Source organism: Typopeltis vanoorti, chromosome 1, assembly GCF_054136105.1.
Source record: "Typopeltis vanoorti isolate ZY-2024b chromosome 1, IOZ_Tvanoo_1.0, whole genome shotgun sequence".
Classification (NCBI taxonomy): domain Eukaryota; kingdom Metazoa; phylum Arthropoda; class Arachnida; order Uropygi; family Thelyphonidae; genus Typopeltis; species Typopeltis vanoorti.
Window position 1 is genome coordinate 102,003,211 of NC_143549.1, and position 18,337 is coordinate 102,021,547.

Consider the following 18,337-nt stretch of genomic DNA (forward strand, 5'->3'; position numbering starts at 1 on the left):
TCGCCGGAAATAAGTTAGTTCGCTACTTCACACTAGGCATAGAAAAGATAATCTTACTGGCATAAGCAGTGGCTTCTTTACATCGATAATCCTATGAACACAGTTAAATTCTTGTTGACTTTCACTTTGAGACTACACAAACTTAAAAGAATCTTCTGTTTCCATAACTGATCAATAGACTCGGGAGAATATATCCTTTTGCGCTGGTTTAACTTAACTTCCAATTTCTTTCTTTTCTTATTCTTATTATCCCTTGACCTGCATTATTCCAGTTCAAGGCGATAGGAAAGTACAATAGGATTAGACTTCCGAATAAGGTAAGTCAAAGCGCCAAGCGATTCCCAGTCCTTCTTATTCCGTTTATGCCATGTTAATCGGCCACCTTCTTCCTTACTCCCGTGTGTGTGTGTGTGTGTGTGTGTGTGTGTGTGTGTGTGTGTGTGTGTGTGTGTGTGTGTGTGTGTGTGTGTGTGTTCCTTCCTTCCTTTTTCATGTACTCTTATCAAATCCTACTCTCCTTTGCCACCAAAATCTGGTTCTAACTGGTTTTGTTTATATCCAACTGGCTTCGTGCATGCTGTATAGTAACACACACTAGCTAAAAGTAACATAATTTCTCATTGCAGCCAATCAAGTGTTATCTTAAGAAATTTCCTGGATACATTAAAAATTCACATATTACAGTTTTTAACATTATATTAAAGGAATTAAATTCACAAAATAATTGATATCTTTAATGCACAGCTTTTCATAATCTGTAATTTATCCCAAAAATTTATAAATAAATGAATATTGATTAACATAACTTGGAAGAAATTACATAAATAGCTGTTATGAACATGAGACTATTAGTTTAAAAAAAACAAATTTTGCTCAGGGAATGGTAGATTATTGGACTCTGAATGATGTATTAACAATTTCCATTTCTCTTCATTCAGAATCCAACAATTACTTATAATTAGTTTACTGTCTTACATTATATCATGTGAAATAAATATATTTCTCATGCTTTTATTATTAAGACTATTATTATTATTACCACCACCCCAAGACCTCATGGAGTCAAAGACTCATCTGGGAAGTCCTTTTATCACACATACAGCTCATAATACCGTGTTTTAAACACATTCAAACTCTTTGCAGAAAACACATTCTCAGGCAGGGCATTCCAATCATTCACAACTCTGCACGAAAAAAACCTGCCTCTCACTCCCCTGCTCACACCCTCTTTATACAGTTTCCAGGGATGACCTCTGGTTCTCCTCTGATCTCCCACTATTCTCTGTAAAACTTCTCCAGCATTGATCCTATAACAGCCCTTACCAACTTGTAGGTCTCTATCTTATCTGCCCTCTTCCTCCTGTCCACTAGATTCTACAAATTACATCTTCTCAATCTTTCCTCATACTCGACATTCCAGAGGTCAGAAACTACCTTAGTCAGCCACCTTTGGACCCTTTCCAACATCTCTTCATCCTTCTGAAAACCCAGTGACCAAATCTGGGCACAGTAGTCCATGTGTGGCCTAATCAAAGTCTTATACAATGGAACAAGAATCTCCCTACTTCTACACGTCAGTGTCCTCCGCATCATTCCTAGAAGCCTTTATGTTGTCTTCACAATTTTGGCAATCTGGCCCCTAAATTTTAGATCCTTATCCACTATCACCCCCAGATCCCTTATTTCCTCTACCTCCAACAATATATTCTCACCAAGCATAAATTCTGCATCCCATCTTTGTTTTCCAAATTTTAAAACCTTACATTTTGCAGCATTGAACTCACATCCCCATTTCCGTGCCCAATCACTCAATCTATTCAAGTCTTCCTGTAAGGCCACAACATCTTCACTACACTTCACCAACTTTGCATCATCTGCAAACAACTGAATATCTCCATCCAAATCTTCATCTATATCATTAAGACAAGTTAAACAGTAATGGACCTAAAACAGACCCTTGAGGCACTCCACCAGTGACTTTCCTTTTCCTGGATATCGCTCCCCCATACACAACTTGTTGATACCTATCAGATAGCCAGTCTCCAATCCAATGCACTAATCTAATATCCAACCCCATCTGCTCTAGTTTGACTGTCAACCTATCATGAGGTATTCTATCAAAAGCTTTTGTGAAATCCAAGTATATTACTGTGTATCCTTCTCCTCTGTCCAAGGAAGCAGTCACTTTATTGTAATAAGTTAGTAGATTACTAAAACATGACCTCCCTTTAGCAAATCCATGCTGTCCATCAAAGATAATACCATTGTTGCCAACCAAACTCTGGATCCTAGTTCTCACAAGCTTCTCCAACAACTTAACCACAACACCTGACACACAGACTATTATTATGTATAGGTACTTAATAATAAATTCATATATGTTATACAATATCACATACAAAAATATAGTACTGTAATTATTATTCAGTTTCAGAGAGTATAGACTTAGTGGTTTGCTACAACAAAAAAAAAAAGTGTTTAAAGCAGTTTGTGATAAAAATATTATTTTTAAAAGTCAAAAAATGTTGGGAACCACTGTGTTAGACTCCCAAAGGAGAAATTTCATCTCTTTGGGGAGTCCAACAAGATTTTTCTGATCACTTTCTAATGAAAGGTCCCATTTACCAAAATCATCTATGCATTCATTTGAGGATAAGTATGATGTTGTAAGATTAGCTTTTGAATGATGTTGCAATAAAGTCATCTGGATGCAGGCAGTGGGAACAGTGTTGAGCAAAAATCATGACCAGTTTCTTTGGCAAGAGACTGAAAGGCACGACTGCCATTTGCACATGATTTTCTTGCAGCTTCTTCAGGCTTTGGTATACACAGTGAGAGAAGATACTGTTTTTAAAGGAAACCAGTTGCAGTACACTCGGTTCTTCCTTTGTACAGCCTTGGCACATCTTTTGTAGAACCAAGGTTTACTTAGGGAATGGGAATTTAGCATGGAATGGAGAATATATGCTTCCATACCAGTAAGGATTACTTCAGTGATACGTTCAGCGCATATACTGGGTCGTTAGGTTGAAGGCAACAAGCCAACTAAGGGAATGAAGCCTAGAAGTCATGGAGGTCATTCTACTTGGTGTGCTTATAATACCAGATGACTTTTGTTTGGGAATGGCATGTTGGTGTTGTTGCTCAATGGGAAAAGAGCCAAGCCCAATGTTGTGGTCTGAATTACCTAAGGGAGATTCCACTTTCACAATATACTTGGAGGGATTACTGGTAAGGAAGGGATTCAGAATGTTTGGAGAATAGTTTGGATTATCTGGTACTCTGGGTGTATATTTGAACAGTTAGCATAAGATAATTTGTGATGGTAAATTACTCAACATCTCTACCTGCTTGTCCTGCATAGTTTAAGAAAGAAAGCCAGTTAGTATTGTGAATGTTAAAATCTCCGAAGAAGATAACCTCACTGTTAGAAAAAGTTAGACTAAGGGACATCAATGTTTAAGGAGAGGAAGTCAAAAAGATCAGGGCAATTGGTGGCATTGGGGAAACAATAAAGACTGCATATAAATTTGACAGAGTGAGGCAGAGAGATTTTCAGCCAAAGAAGATCATAGTGGAAAAGTTGAGATGGGTGGTACTTGGAGAGGCTGAAATTTGGGTTTCTCCCAGGAAAAAGCAGTCAACTCTCATTTTCAGACTGAAAATGAGAGTTGACTAAGTGGGCAGATATATTCTCTATGTAGTCCTTTTTTCCTCAAGATGGCTGTTAGTAGCATTAGATTTCCACATTAGAATTCTTCTTTTCTAGTCGATGTTCCACATTTCCTCACCACTTTGTCATTTTTCTTCCAGATGTTGGCAAAGTTGACAGCCTTATTCACGTTGGCTGAAGGTAAGATTAGGCGAGGCTCATATTCACAGTTCAGTAGAAGTGCTTTGAGGTTGTTCACAGCTGCCATTCATTTTAATGTGCCACTAGTGTGTCACAGGTCACTTATGCTAGTCAATGGAAGTTTGTTCCGACTTTTGTTCTGTTAAGATGTGGTGATCTGATGAATTTTCTAGGGCCAAAACCACATTTACATCCTTCAGCATTTCTTCATTTTTCATGTGGAAGTTTAGGATGATGGCATTAAATTTTTTTTTGTTTTTGGCCTTGATCGACTCATGCAGCAGCAATGTAATGAGGCTATGGAGTTGTCTAGTATTGGTGGTGAGTGCTTTGTATTATGGAATACTAAAGCAATTGATGTGAAGCCATTAGCCTCTGTATACAAGTAGCCCAGTCATGAAGTGACTTCACATGAAAACTCTGTTTGCTTACATTTAGATATAGGATAAAACAAAGAATATAATTTCATGGCATCTGTAATTTATACTATAACCAGGGCTGACTCAGATATCGGTTTTTCAGGCCTCAGATCAGGACCCTGTGCTCAGAGGGGCCCTGCATTTTCAAATCTCTAAGAAAATTTGGTAATAGAATTTTTGATGTTTCAGAGATGTATTGATATGGGAAATATTTTAATTATATTTATATTGATTCCTTGTCCTATTATCATTGCCAGTACCAGCAATGATAAAAGGCACTGGCAAATACAAGGAGCATTCAAATAGTTCTTTGAAAATTAAATAAAAAGACAAGGGTAATTTCAAACTGATATAACACCACGCGTAAGTATTGTGTAGTGCTGTTGCAAATACCTGATAAAACAACTCTCAACAAGTTTACGTCCACATCAATTAATTATATGGAGTTGTCTAGATTTTTCGATAAAAAAATTCTTTCTTGCACATTTTGGGACACCACTAATAACTTTTTCCGAGGCCCCACAAAACCTCCCGCCAACCCTGAGTATAACCAAGTGAAAAAAACTTTCAAACATTTATGTCTAGTCTAAAGTATTTTAGTAATAAGGTGTGAACACCTTTTGACTACTTGTATATGGAAATATGACTTCTATATTACTTCAACCTTGGTATCACTTCTGGGTCTGGCTCCCACTGATGAGACCTCACTAAAGGTCGAAACTGGTGTGGATAGTGGCCCTTTGCATTATGGGATACTAAGGCAAATGACATGAAATCGTTAGCCTCTATATACAAGTAGCCCAGTCGTGAAGTGACTTCACATGCAAACTATTGGTTACTTACACTTGGATAAAGGATAAAACCAAGAATATAATTTCTTGACATCTTTCATTTATAGTATAAGCAAGTGAAAAAAAAAAAAAGTTTCACAACTTTCAACATATATCTCTAATCCAGAGTATTTTAGTGATAAGGTGTGACTCCTTTTGACTATTTGTATAGGGAAGTATAACTTTTACATTACAGTAGTCCCACCTTTTCTGTGGGGATATGTTCCAAGAACCCCCACAGATAGTACTGAACCCCTGGAAGTTACGAAAGGAAACTGTCTGCAAGAGGGTGAGGAGTGGTTTCTTTGCATGAAGAGTGGTTGAACCACGGAATGCATTGCCTGATGGAGTGGTGTGAGCGAGAACGGTCGATGAGTTTAAGGAATGGTATGATAGACTTTGTGTTTCTCAGGGGGGGCCCTCCCCTCGATGAGTCTTGATAGACTTTGTGTTTCTTAGGAAGGACCTCCCACAATGAGTCTTTTGACTCCATGGAGGCCTGAATAATAATAATAATAATAATAATAATACCTATGATAAAGTTTAATTTATAAATATGGCACAGTAAGAGATTTACAACAATAAAATAGAACAATTATAACAATATACTGCAATAAAAAGTTATAAGAATGTGAATGGAATCTTAGAAACCTCAGCATACCTCAGAATTTTGGCCTTCGTTGGCACTTTCAGGCCACAGGTTATTGGCATTAGTGCAACATGGCTGACAGAAAGTGATATAGCTAGTGGGATTGAATGTGAGGAGTATGGTGTGTTCAGGAGTGACAGAACACTCCTGAGGGGGAGGAGTGTTATTCAGGATAGCTGATGAGCTACAGCCAAGGAGAATAGAAGTGGAACTGCGGGATAGAGAAAAGAGCACATTTTAGGCTATTTGGTTTGTGATTCAGACTAGCAGAACAAAATATACAGTTAGGTGCTGCTATTGACCTGGTGATGGAATAAATGGTGGAGATAGTATGCATATAGAAGAAATGAGTGGTAGGAGGGTAATTATTATGGGCGATTTCAACTATGGTAACATTGATTAGAAGGAGGAGAGGACACATGGGAGGAAGGAATTGGATTATATGCGGTTATTAAGGGATAACTATCGGCGACAGCATGTAATGGAAAATACTAGGGGTCAGAGAGTGCTTGACCTGTAATTGCATCTGAGAATTTGGCTGTAACGAATATAACCATGTTGCCACCAATTGGTGAGAGTGATCATAGGGTCTTGACTTGGGAGGTGGCCAAAGGTATGGAATTTACAATTAAGACAGGGTACATGTGGAATTATCAGGCCATTAAGTATGACAAGCTTAGGAGTTTGATTGGTTCAGTGCCATCGCATGTAAAACTGCAAGGGCTGGATGTTAATAGTGCATGGGAGGCGGTTAAGGAGTGTTTGCAGGAGTCAATGGCCGACTGTATACCTAGAGTCCGAATAATAAATCAAGTAAGGGTTAAATGGATGAATAACACCATTAAGCTTGAGCTGAAAAAAAAAAAAAAAAAAAAAAAAAACTGTGGAGGGAATTTAAGGAGAAAGGCTGCAGGCACATGAACAGTATAAAGCACAGGCCAGAAGAGTAACGAATGTGGTAAGAAAAGCAAAAGCATATTATTAAAGAACATTAACCATGCAGGCTAAAGAAAATCACAAACAGTTCTTTCGATATGTTGCAAGTAAAAGAAAAAATGTATATGGCAAAATGATTTTAAAGAATGCCGATGGTAGGGAGGTAACCGAATCAGTTGAGATAGTTGAATTACTGAGCGAGCATTTTGCAAGAGTATATCATCCAGGTGGTGACATTGCAGGAATGAATGAACCAATAGCTTATACGGGAATTGTGATGAATGAATTGCAGGTGAATAGTCTATTACAAAACCTCAATGTCAATTCATCTGTGGGATTGGATGGTATACCAGCTCGTATCGTACATGAAGTGGCTAAAGAATTGTCAGTGTCCTTGACAGTTTTGTTTAATTTGAGTCTCAGGTCTGGGTTAGTCCCGAGGAGGTGGAAAGAGGGGAAAATAGTTCCACTGGATAAAGGAGGTTCCAAGACTGCTGTTGTAAATTACCGACTGATCAACATAGCAGGAATCATCGTCAAGGTCTTGGAGAAAATAGTCAAGAGTAAAATACAGGATTGGATAGATGAAAATGGGATACTGTATGGGGGGACAGCATGGTTTTGTGACGGTAGATCATGCCTCAGTAACTTGTTCACGTTTTATAACTCAGTGACAGTTGAACTGGATAAGGGTAATGGGTTTACAGTGATTCTACTGGACCTTGCTAAGACCTTTGATAGGATACCACATGGAATTCTAATCAGTAAACTGCAGCATATGGGAATGGATATAGGATTGGTGAGATGGATAGGAGGGTGGTTGATTGAGAGATATCAGAGAGTGATTTATTCAGGAGTAGAGTCCAAAAGACGGCCCGTGACTAGTGGTGTGCCACAGGGTTCTGTTCTTGGACCACTACTGTTTAATTTGTTCATTAACGATATAGGAAAGGATCTGAGTGGAATTGTGCATCTGTTTGCAGATGATGCAAAGTTGGGTAGAGCAATAGTGAATGCTCAGGATGTCAGAATTTTGCAGGATGATTTGGATAGTTTAGAGCAGTGCTTCCCAAACTTCTAGATGTCAGGGCCCCCTTTGCAAAAATTAAAATATTTCACGGCCCTCCCTCGAAAAAAAATCGTAATAGAGAGATATCTTATTATAATATTTATTGTATTTATATTCAATACAAAATATACACAGCGAATATTGCAAAAATCAAATGCATATATTACATTTTTTGCCTCTTACTGTTTGGTTCTAAATACGATGCGGGCTGTTCTGGTAAAATATGAAATACTGTCCTTTTTTTTTTTAGTCTGTTTCTGCTTCTGATTGTTCGCGGGATTTATTTATTTTTTTTATCAGCCACTTATCCATCTCAGGGTTAAATTTTTTAACGTAGAATAGATCAAATAATATCACCACTTACCGATACTGGCACACCACAGACTGATAACATGAAATTAGTGAATATTACCTGAATAAAGGATCCCCGGGCCAGGAACATTTTTCTCTTTTGTGACTTTTCTCCCTTTACGGTAATTAAGCCTAACGTGAAACAGACAGCAAAGGCAGGCTATTAAAACGTGCATATGATTGGTGCGGTATTAACAAAAGATCGCGCAACCGAAAGATAAAAGCATAGCTGACAATTGAGTTGAAAGGCTAAATCTCTTCAACCGAATTCCATATGTGAAACTGCCATAACATTCATTATATATATATATATTACTTAGTTTTAACACTTTTACGAATTTTAACACGTTCGGTTGAATTTTATTGCTGCCTTGGGAAATCGAACTCACACACACATCTAATTAATAACAATAGTTTTTATATAGATACTGTGTTTGCCCATGCAACATATGGTTTTGTTTCAGTCTATATATATATATACAGCATAGTTTCTGTATGAGGGGACATGTGATTCATTAATTAGTGTGTTTTTATCCCAGTTGTCTCTAATTGCACTATTTGTTGAGAAATATATTACACAGACTCCTCATACCTTATTCACTGGCATAATAAAAGTACTTGTTTTTATTGCCTCTGCAGTATAGTGGCTGTTAGGGAGGGGTGTTGTTTACCACTGCAAGTGTGTTGTTTACCACTCTAAGCGAGTTACTGTCTCCCCACATGAACTTGTTTAAGCTTTTTTTCATGTGTGAAGTATATGCGAAACTTTTATTGGTAACAGAAAACTAGCTCGGATGACAGTGATAATATAAAACGAGTTTTGATATGTATATAAAGTCAATATCAACAGTCCCTGATTACGAATGTGTGATGAAAGGGACAGGAAGATTTGGAGCTTCCCTGGAGATCATTCGAAGTAAATACAATTAACCACTGTTTTGAAATGAAACATATGAATAAGTAATATTTACTAATATTCATTAAGTGCCGAAATACGCAGGAAGCAAAGTTTGTGAACCACCAATGTGTGAATTTTTCCATTAAAATATAAAAAATAGCAAAAAAGAAATAATAAATAATAAAAGTTAAATATGTTTCTTTTAAAATAAAAAAAAAATCTACTTATTCTTAAAACATTTTTAATTTGTTTTGATTGTTTCATGGCCCCCCTTAACAAAACCTATGGCCCCCAAGGGGGCCATGGCCCACAGTTTGGGAAGCGCTGGTTTAGAGGACTGGGCTAAGGAGAATGGATGTCAATTTAATGTGGAAAAATGTAAGGTTTTGCATTTTGGGGTGAAAAGATTAGCAGCAGTATATTACATTGGTGGAACCGTACTCCAGGAGTTTGACGAAGCCAGGGATTTGGGAGTGTTGGTGGATAGGGAGTTGAAGTTTAGGGGACACATCGCAAAAGTGGCAAAATCAGCTCATCAAATCACTTGGTTGCTGAAAAACACTTCAACAAGCAGAGACAAACAGGTTATTGTTCTTCTCTATCTAGTCTTCATAAGACCCCATCTAGACAACTGTGCCCAATATGAGTGCCAGGGTTTCTTCTTGATGGGGGTGAGGTGGAGAGGATCCAGAGATGAGTGACCAAGATAATACCAGGACTATGGAATGAACCTTATGAGAACAGGTTGAAGATTTGTGGGCTGCAGAAATTGGTTGACAGGTGGAAAAGGGATGATATGACTGAGACATTCAAATTACTGAAGGGTTTCTATAAGATTAATTCAGAAGATATTTTGAGAATAGGACTGGTGGTAGGAGGACTAGGGGCCATCCATGGAAGCTTGGTAAGAGTGTGGTTAGCAAGGGTGTTAGAGCTAGGTTTTGTACTTGGAGAGTGGTGAATGAGTGGAATAAGCTGCCAGAGTCTGTTGTGGATGCCATGACTGTGAATGAGCTCAAGGCGAGGTATGATAGATATTGTGTGAATGTCGAATAGTTGTTCTTAACATGATGTTAGGGCCTCACTCGATGAGTCTGTCAACTCCTTGGAGTTGCCCGTAATAATAATAATACTTTGCATACATATTTTTTCTTTATTATGAAGTCGGGTACCTTCACATTTTCACGTAAAAGGAAGCACTTTACGGCTTCTCTTTGGCATATCTGAATTGCCAGCATCACTACTCTTGTGCTTTGGGCCATTATTAATTAAAATAAGGGTTGCTTGAACACAAACACTTCAATGCTGCATCAGTCGACCTGATAACCAAGAACTACTCAGAATGGCACACAATTTAAAATTTATGAAATGTTGATTTCTGGAATTTCCCATTTAATATTGTCTGACAGCTATTAAGTGGCTAACAGGCAAGTAGCATATACAGCAGTGGCAGCTTGTACATAAGCACTGCGACACAGCAACACCCCCAAGGAAAAAATGAAAAAATTAAATTTTGTTTTTGTTTATAAATAAAAACAATGCTTGCAACATTATATAAATGCAATACAACATGTTAAAGGTTACAGCTTATGTTTTGATATTGATTGAATAGTTAATAATTGGAATTGTTTGATTAATGCTTTAGATTATGAAACAAATGCACTGCAATTCTAACGCAGTATTGGAATTATCACATTCGGCCAATTGCAGCCAGAATTGCCGATATTCGTTTGCGCTTCTCATTGCACATTACTAGTGATTCCGACACTGCTCGTTTGGAAAGTGTATCGTATGCTTGTGCGCATTATTTCTGTGGGATGTGAGACTTTTATTATTGGTGCGTGTTTGTGATGAGGGTAAACTATTTTTTGTAAATCTTATTTTATTTTATTAAAATAACATATAATTATTTATTTATTATAGTTACAAGGCTGAATTATGACGAGTGTCACTGTTGAAAATATGAAAAGAATTATATTGTTTCAACTATCGTTACACAAAACAAATGCACTGCTATCTAACGCACTGTGAGAATTATTGTGCCAATTGCAGCTAGACTCGTGGATATTCATTGAAGCTTGTCATTGCACATTACAAGTGATTCTGACACTGCTCGTTTGGGTAGTGTATCATATGTTTGCCCGCATTATTTCTGTAAAATACAAAACTTTTATCATTGGTGTTTGTTCATAGTGAGAGTGAAATATTTTTAATAAAGCAATTTTTTAATATGTAAATTTATTTATTAATAAATTTGTTACTGATTAGGAAAAAAATAATTTTTTTATTTTATTTTGTATATGCAGCACGCCCACTTAAAATTTTCACCGGCCGCCACTGATATATAGTACAGTATGAATAGCTGGAAAAAGCGGTGATTCATGTCTCAGGCAGGCACGAGATTTCATCACATTATTCAGAACTGCATGCAATTTAAAACTTATAAATTGTTTATTTCTGGAATTTTCCCTTTAATATTTACAGACAGGGTTGACTGCAGTTTCAATCAGATAAATGGGGACTACGGTGCTTCAACGTTAGTATTACTTCTGAGTCTGGCTCCCACTAATGACACCTCAATAAAGGTCAAAACTGGTCTGGGTAGTGGCCCTTCTCATAATGCATAGCATCACACATGTTCATCAAGATATGTGCATTGCATTATGGGATACTAATACAATGTGAAGTCATTAGCCTCTATGTACAAGGAGCCCAGTCGTGAAGTGATTCATGCACAAACTTTGTTTTCTTACAATTGGATAAAGGATAAAACCAAGAATATAATTTTTGACATCTTTAATTTAAACCATTGATATTCTCCAAAAATTCCATTCAATGATATTTCACATAACTAGTATCTCTTCACTTTATAAATGGGTGCACTTATCTGACATTTTATTTCATATTTGTAATAATTAAAATGTGTTAGAATAGTTTCTATAATGTCTTCATGACCTAATAATTTCGCATTTTTTCCTCTTTGAGATATCTGAATGGAATTTGTATGGACTTCCAAGTGATGAACTGTCTATTCAGAATGGCATTATTGTAACAAAAGCTGCCTGTTATCCTCTACTTATTGATCCTCAAGGTCAAGGAAAGCAGTGGATTAGGAATCGAGAAGCAAGAAATGAACTTCAAGTAAGTTCTATGCAGAATTTCTGCATTATCAAAATTACTCTTAGTAATATTTAATATGGCTGGTTGATTGGTTATTTTGGATTTTACATCCAAAGCAATTAAGGCTATGAGGCTTGTGTATTGTCTGTTCGTGGCAAGTGTTCTTCTGGCCAGTTTGCCTATTTTGGATAATGAATCCAACTTCCCAGGGAGAAAACCCTGCCATCTCCTTTAATATGACATTACTTCTGGTATATGTGTTGCACCATGGCGAACAAATCTACACAAATGGCCCCGAGTTACCGGCGTCCCTTAAATGGGACAGGGGTGCGAAGAATCCCCGGGCTCAACATGGTACGCTCAGTAAAGCTAGGAACCTGGAATGTCAGAACCTTGTATGAAACAGGTAAGGTAAGAAATGCTATCCAAGAAATGAAAAGACTTGAAATTGGAATTTTAGGAATGAGTGAAGTTAGGTGGCCAGGATCAGGCAAAACTCAAGTCAATGACATGACAATATCACTCTGGAAGTTGTGAAAACAACCATCAAAACGGAGTTGGAATAATAATAAACAAAGAGATCAATAAGTCACTGTTGAGCTTCATCCCTTACTCAGATAGGATGATGTTATTAAAACTGAAAGGACAACCACTAGATGTTAATCTTATACAAGTGTATGCCCCTACTGCTGACAAGAGTGATACCGAGATTGAAGAATTTTATGATCAATTAAAAGAACTAATGAAAAATACAAAAAAGCATGATATTAACATAGTCATGGGTGATTTCAATGCTAAAGTTGGGAAAGGTAGAAGTGGAGATGTAGTTGGCGAACATGGACTGGACACAAGAAATGAGAAAAGTGACCGTCTTTTTCAATTCTGCCAGGAAGAGGAGCTAATAATCACAAACACATGGTTTAAGCTACCATCTCGAAGATTGTATACTTGGTGATCACCACAGGATAATAATGGGAATATAGTCAGAAACCAAATTGATTACTTACTAATTAATCAACGATTTCGAAGTTCTATAAAGAGTACAAAAACCTATCCTAGTGCAGATATTGCTTCTGATCATAACCTACTGGTGGCAGAGTTACAACTTAGACTGAAAGCTATGCTTAAGAAACATCAACAAAAAAGGTTTGATTTGGGAAAATTAAAAAATACAGAGATAAGAAGCAAATTGAGTCAAGATCTGAATCAAGAGCTAGCACTTATCAAGAATGATGACATCTTGAGGGTTGATGAATCGTGGGACAAATTGAAATCTGTCTTCATAGAGAAATGTACTAATACCTTATGTCCTAATAGAGCAGTAAAAAAGAAAGATTGGATGACTGATGAAATTCTTTCTCTCATGGATCAACGCAGATCATATAAAAATCATAATCCAACAAAATATACAGAGGTTCAGAAAATTATTAAACACAAGATCAAAAAAGCAAAAGAAATCTGGATGAATGAAAAATGTAAAGCAATAGAAATTCTACAGGAAAAACATGACAATTTTAACTTAAATTAAGGGGATATTAAATCCCGCATAGTTTTAAAACTGAATAAGAAACTCAAAGATCGGAATCAGAGAGTTTCTTGCCGATTCTGATCTTTCACTCTCTGATTCCGATCTTTGAGTTTCTTATTCGGTTTTAAAACTATGCAGGATTTAATATCCCCTTAATTTAAGTAATGTTTTCATTGCCGAAATGAAGCTTATTAGCTCTTTATACTTAAGTAACTTAATGGTTGCACCTGTTTGGAAAACTCGTTCGCAGAGTACATAAGTTCTTTTCGCTATACACTTTGGTATTAGGTCTAGCTACTCACTGATGAAGCCTCAAAAAAGGCTGAAACCGGTCTGGGTAGTGACCTCCCTCCATAATGTAATAACAGCATACATTTCCTAGGAAATGTGTTTTTACATTATGGAAAATACCTAAGAATAGCGATCTGAACTTCCTCCACCTTTGCAATGAGTTGCCCGGTATTGTACTACGTACTAGGATCACTTGCATTGGCTAATGCTAGTGTCACCGATACTTTATAGTTTGCTATAATCGGCATGAAACTCTCTGATTCCGATCTTTGAGTTTCTTATTCGGTTTTAAAACTATGCGGGATTTAATATCCCCTTAATTTAAGTAATGTTTTCATTGCCGAAATGAAGCTTATTAGCTCTTTATACTTAAATGACAATTTTAATCTACACAAAAAGATGAAAGAGACCTCGGGTATATATAAGAAAAAACAATTCTGTATCCTTCGAAACAAAAAGGGAGAAATTATATCCAAAAAGGATGACAAAATACAAGAATAGGTGAAATATATAGAAGAACTCTTTACTGATGACAGACAGAACCCAGAAAATACTTATGAACATATGGAAGGTCCATGCATTCTAAAATCAGAGGCAGAATGTGCATTGAACTCAGCTAAAAATGGTAAAGCCCTAGGACCAGATAGAATAGGACCGGCAGAAATAGTAAAGTTATTAGGAAGGTGACAACATTAACATATTAGTAAAGCTATTTAATAAGATCTACGATACAGGCATAATCCCTCAAGACTGGTTACAGTCGACCTTCATCATGCTACCTAAAAAAGTAAATGCGAAAACTTGTAATGACTATAGAATGATCAGCCTAATGAGTCTCGTTCTCAAAATGTTTCTGAAAAGAATTCAAAAAAGAATATACAGAAAATGTGAAGACACCATCAGTGATACCCAATTCGGCTTTAGAAATGGCTTGGGAACAAGAGAGGCTCTTTTCTGTTCTCAGATCTTATTTCAAAAATGTATTGACCAAAACAAGGTCAATACATTTTTGTATTGACCTTGCTTTGGTTCATTTGCTTCATCGACTTCGAGAAAGCATTTGACAAAGTCCAACATACTAAAATGATTGTACTATTAAAAAGAATTGGATTAGATGGTAAAGACATCAGGATCATTGAAAACTTATATTGGAAAAGGCATCTGTTCAAGTTGATGACATTATTACAGACTCCATTAACATCAAACGAGGAGTAAGGCAAGGATGTGTGCTGTCACCTCTTCTTTTTAACATCTACTCAGAAGCCATATTTCAAAAAGTCTTGGAAGGAAGAAAGGAAGGGATTAGTGTAAATGGTGAAATCGTCAGTAACATCCGATAAGCCGATGCTACAGCTCTTCTGGCTGACAATATTCAGGATCTTCAAAATCTTTTGGAGCTAATAAATGCAGAGAGTGAAAAAATGGGATTAAAAATAAATATCACCAAAACTAAATTCATGGTCATAAGTAAGAAACCAATTCTTAATTGGTTTCTTTAAATAGGAAACAAATAGAAAGAGTGGCAAAGTTTAAATATCTCGGATGCTGGTTAAATGAAGAGTGCAATCCAGAAATGGAAATAAAAGTTAGAATTGAAATGGCAAGAAAAAATTTTCTCTTGATGAAATCAACACACTGTGTAACCGCAGTTTAAACTTAGAGCTTAGAGTACACATAGTTAAATGCTATGTATTGTCTGTACTGCTGTACGGTGCAGAAACTTGGACCTTGAAGACAACATCAATAAAAAGACTTGAAGCCTTTGAGATGTGGTTATACAGACAAATGTTAAAAACCCCATGGACAGCAAAAATGTCCAATCAGGAAGTACTGAAACAAATGGGGAAATCACGTGAACTTTTAAATACCATAAAAAGAAGGAAAACTGCATATCTTGGTCACCTACTTCGTAATGAAAAATATAAGATACTTCAATTGATTATAAAAGGGAAGATAAATGGAAGAAGACGAAGAAAATCTTGGCTGGCAGATTTCAGACAGTGGATTGGTATGAACTCTGAGAGACTGCTCAGAATAGCTGAGAATCGCTCAAAATTTGCCACGGTGGTCGCCGACCTCCGATAGGAGATGGCACTCAAAGAAGAAGATATGTGTTGCAGTATCTGAAAATGTAAATTGTAATAATTCTATTATATAATTGCTTTGTTAACTTCTGATCATACAAACATTGTAATTCTTGTTTTAAAAATTCTTGGTTTACTTTAAAATCTCATCAAAGCTGTGTTATTACCTATTAGAATTATATTTTATATGTAATATTACATTATGAAAAAAGGAGCTGCTTCTAAATGTTGCATATCAACATTTAGAAGCAGTAATGTCAATCAATACCATATCAATATATGATATGTCAATCATATCAGTATATTAAATACATAATAAGGTAGAAATAACAGGCTGTAGAACACAAAAACCATCATCACACATAGCTAATAAAATATGATTTAATAAAAACTAAATAAAAGAAACTGAATATAATAGTAAAAGTATACTAATAGCAAAAATAGGATATTAAAATAAAAGAATAAAAGCAGTAAGAGAAAAATATTACTATTATTTCTTTGACATTTTCATGGAGTCTTTGACTCCATGAAAATAGATTGAGATGATGCAATTTGCAGAGTCTAGTGGATAGGAGGAAGAGTGTGATATAATAGAAATGTATGAATTAGTAAGCGATATTTATCATATGATTTGCATGATTGTTGTTGGACAATTTGGTAATCCCTTTTCATTTTAACAAGGAGGACAGTGTGGAGGAGAGAGAATCTTTCCATTGCTCATGTTGGTGCCTGGTTAGCTCAGTTGGTAGCAAATTCGACTTTTAATCTTGGGATCGTGGGCTCAAGCCCCACGTTGGGCGAATTTTTTGCCAGCCTGATTGGCCGAGTGGTTAGCATATCCACTCTCTAACCAAAAGGCTGTTGGTTCGAATCCCACTGTTGGCATGGATGTTTGTGATTGTCTAGGAAAATACCGGTGGTGGTGGTGGTGGTGGTGGTGGTGGTGGTGAACAGTAGATGGCGTTGGTGTAGATGATGTGGTTCACTGTAGTTGATGGATTGAGTGGTGGAGATGGAGAGTTTTGGAGTGAGTGCCCTCCCTCCCTCAGTGAGTCTTTGGACTCTTTGGAGGTGTCACATAATAATAATAATTGTTATAGGATTAACATTGAAGAGGATTTCATAAATTAATGGGAGATTGGAGGAGAATAAGAAGAACTGTACAAGGAAGGTGTGAGCAAGGGAGCTAGAAGGAAGCAGCTTTTTTTGCATGCAGAGTTGTGAATGGTTGGAATTCCTTGCTTGAAAGTGTGGTGTTTACAGAGAATTTGAGTGTGTTTAAGCTGTGGTATGATAAACTGTGTGTTTGACAAAAGGACCTCCTAGATGAGTCTTTGACTTCATGGGGTCTTGGGATAATAATAATAATAATAATAATAATATATCATTAGCTTCATGCTGAAAATGATGTAACAGAGAACCATGTGATATCCTGTGAATTGTCCTCACAAAGTCCATCAGTGTTGTCACTATGTATCTGACTTTATCCAACTCAGTTGCAACTTTATTTTAAGGGGGGAAAAAAAAGATGAACAAATTACTAAGGGAAGATCTGTGTTCCACTAAACCATGCTTCCCCTATGAATTATTATTTTCCTGTCTACCCATTCCTGAATCCTACCATTTACCAACTTCTCCAATATCTTAGCCTCCCCCCATTCCCCCCACACACACACTTCCAAGATATTAATTGGTCTGTAATTTGCTACCTCTGTCTTGAAGCTGCCTTTATACAGTGGACTATTTTAACTTCGTTTCACGCCTTTGGCACTTTTACTGAGCTGAGTCTTAATTTTAAACAGCATGGTCATAGGAGTTATCTCTTCCCTTGCATCTGTCCCTAATACATAGGCTGATATCCCATCTGATCCCATGGGTGTTGCATTAAGATTCTATAATATCCTATGCACCATCAATTCATTACTTCTGTTGTCACATCAGTCAATGTCATTTCATGCATTGTAATATCTCCAGAAAGAAGACCAGTGAAAAAACATACTCATGAATTTGATGATCTTCAACTTTCAATCGTGCTGTTTATCCATCCAATGAGTATCCGATTTATCCTCCTAATGCTTAGTATATAATCTGATCAGTGGTGGCTCGTGGCTTAAAATCGTGGGGTGCTTCAACTTTCAAAATATACATACACACTGTAAGTACAATGTATACGTGTTTGGATAAAATATTAAAATTATGGTAAAAATTTTAAAAAAAATTAAACATGAAAAAATATTGTTTATTATCAATAAAATTATACAGTTAGTATAATTCAAAATTACTAAAAAAGTACTATAACAAATGTTATG

The 18,337-nt window shown here is 36.4% G+C and overlaps 1 protein-coding gene across 1 annotated transcript in view; it reads left to right on the forward strand.

Annotated features, from left to right (window-relative positions):
- The window catches only part of LOC150110257 (dynein axonemal heavy chain 5-like), a 972,373-nt gene that overhangs the window by 862,524 nt on the left and 91,512 nt on the right, over positions 1-18,337 (forward strand). Inside the window, exon 63 of the mRNA XM_090394637.1 lies at positions 11,991-12,146. Coding sequence (XP_090250763.1) covers positions 11,991-12,146 — 156 coding nt within the window. The remainder of the gene's footprint in view (positions 1-11,990; positions 12,147-18,337) is intronic.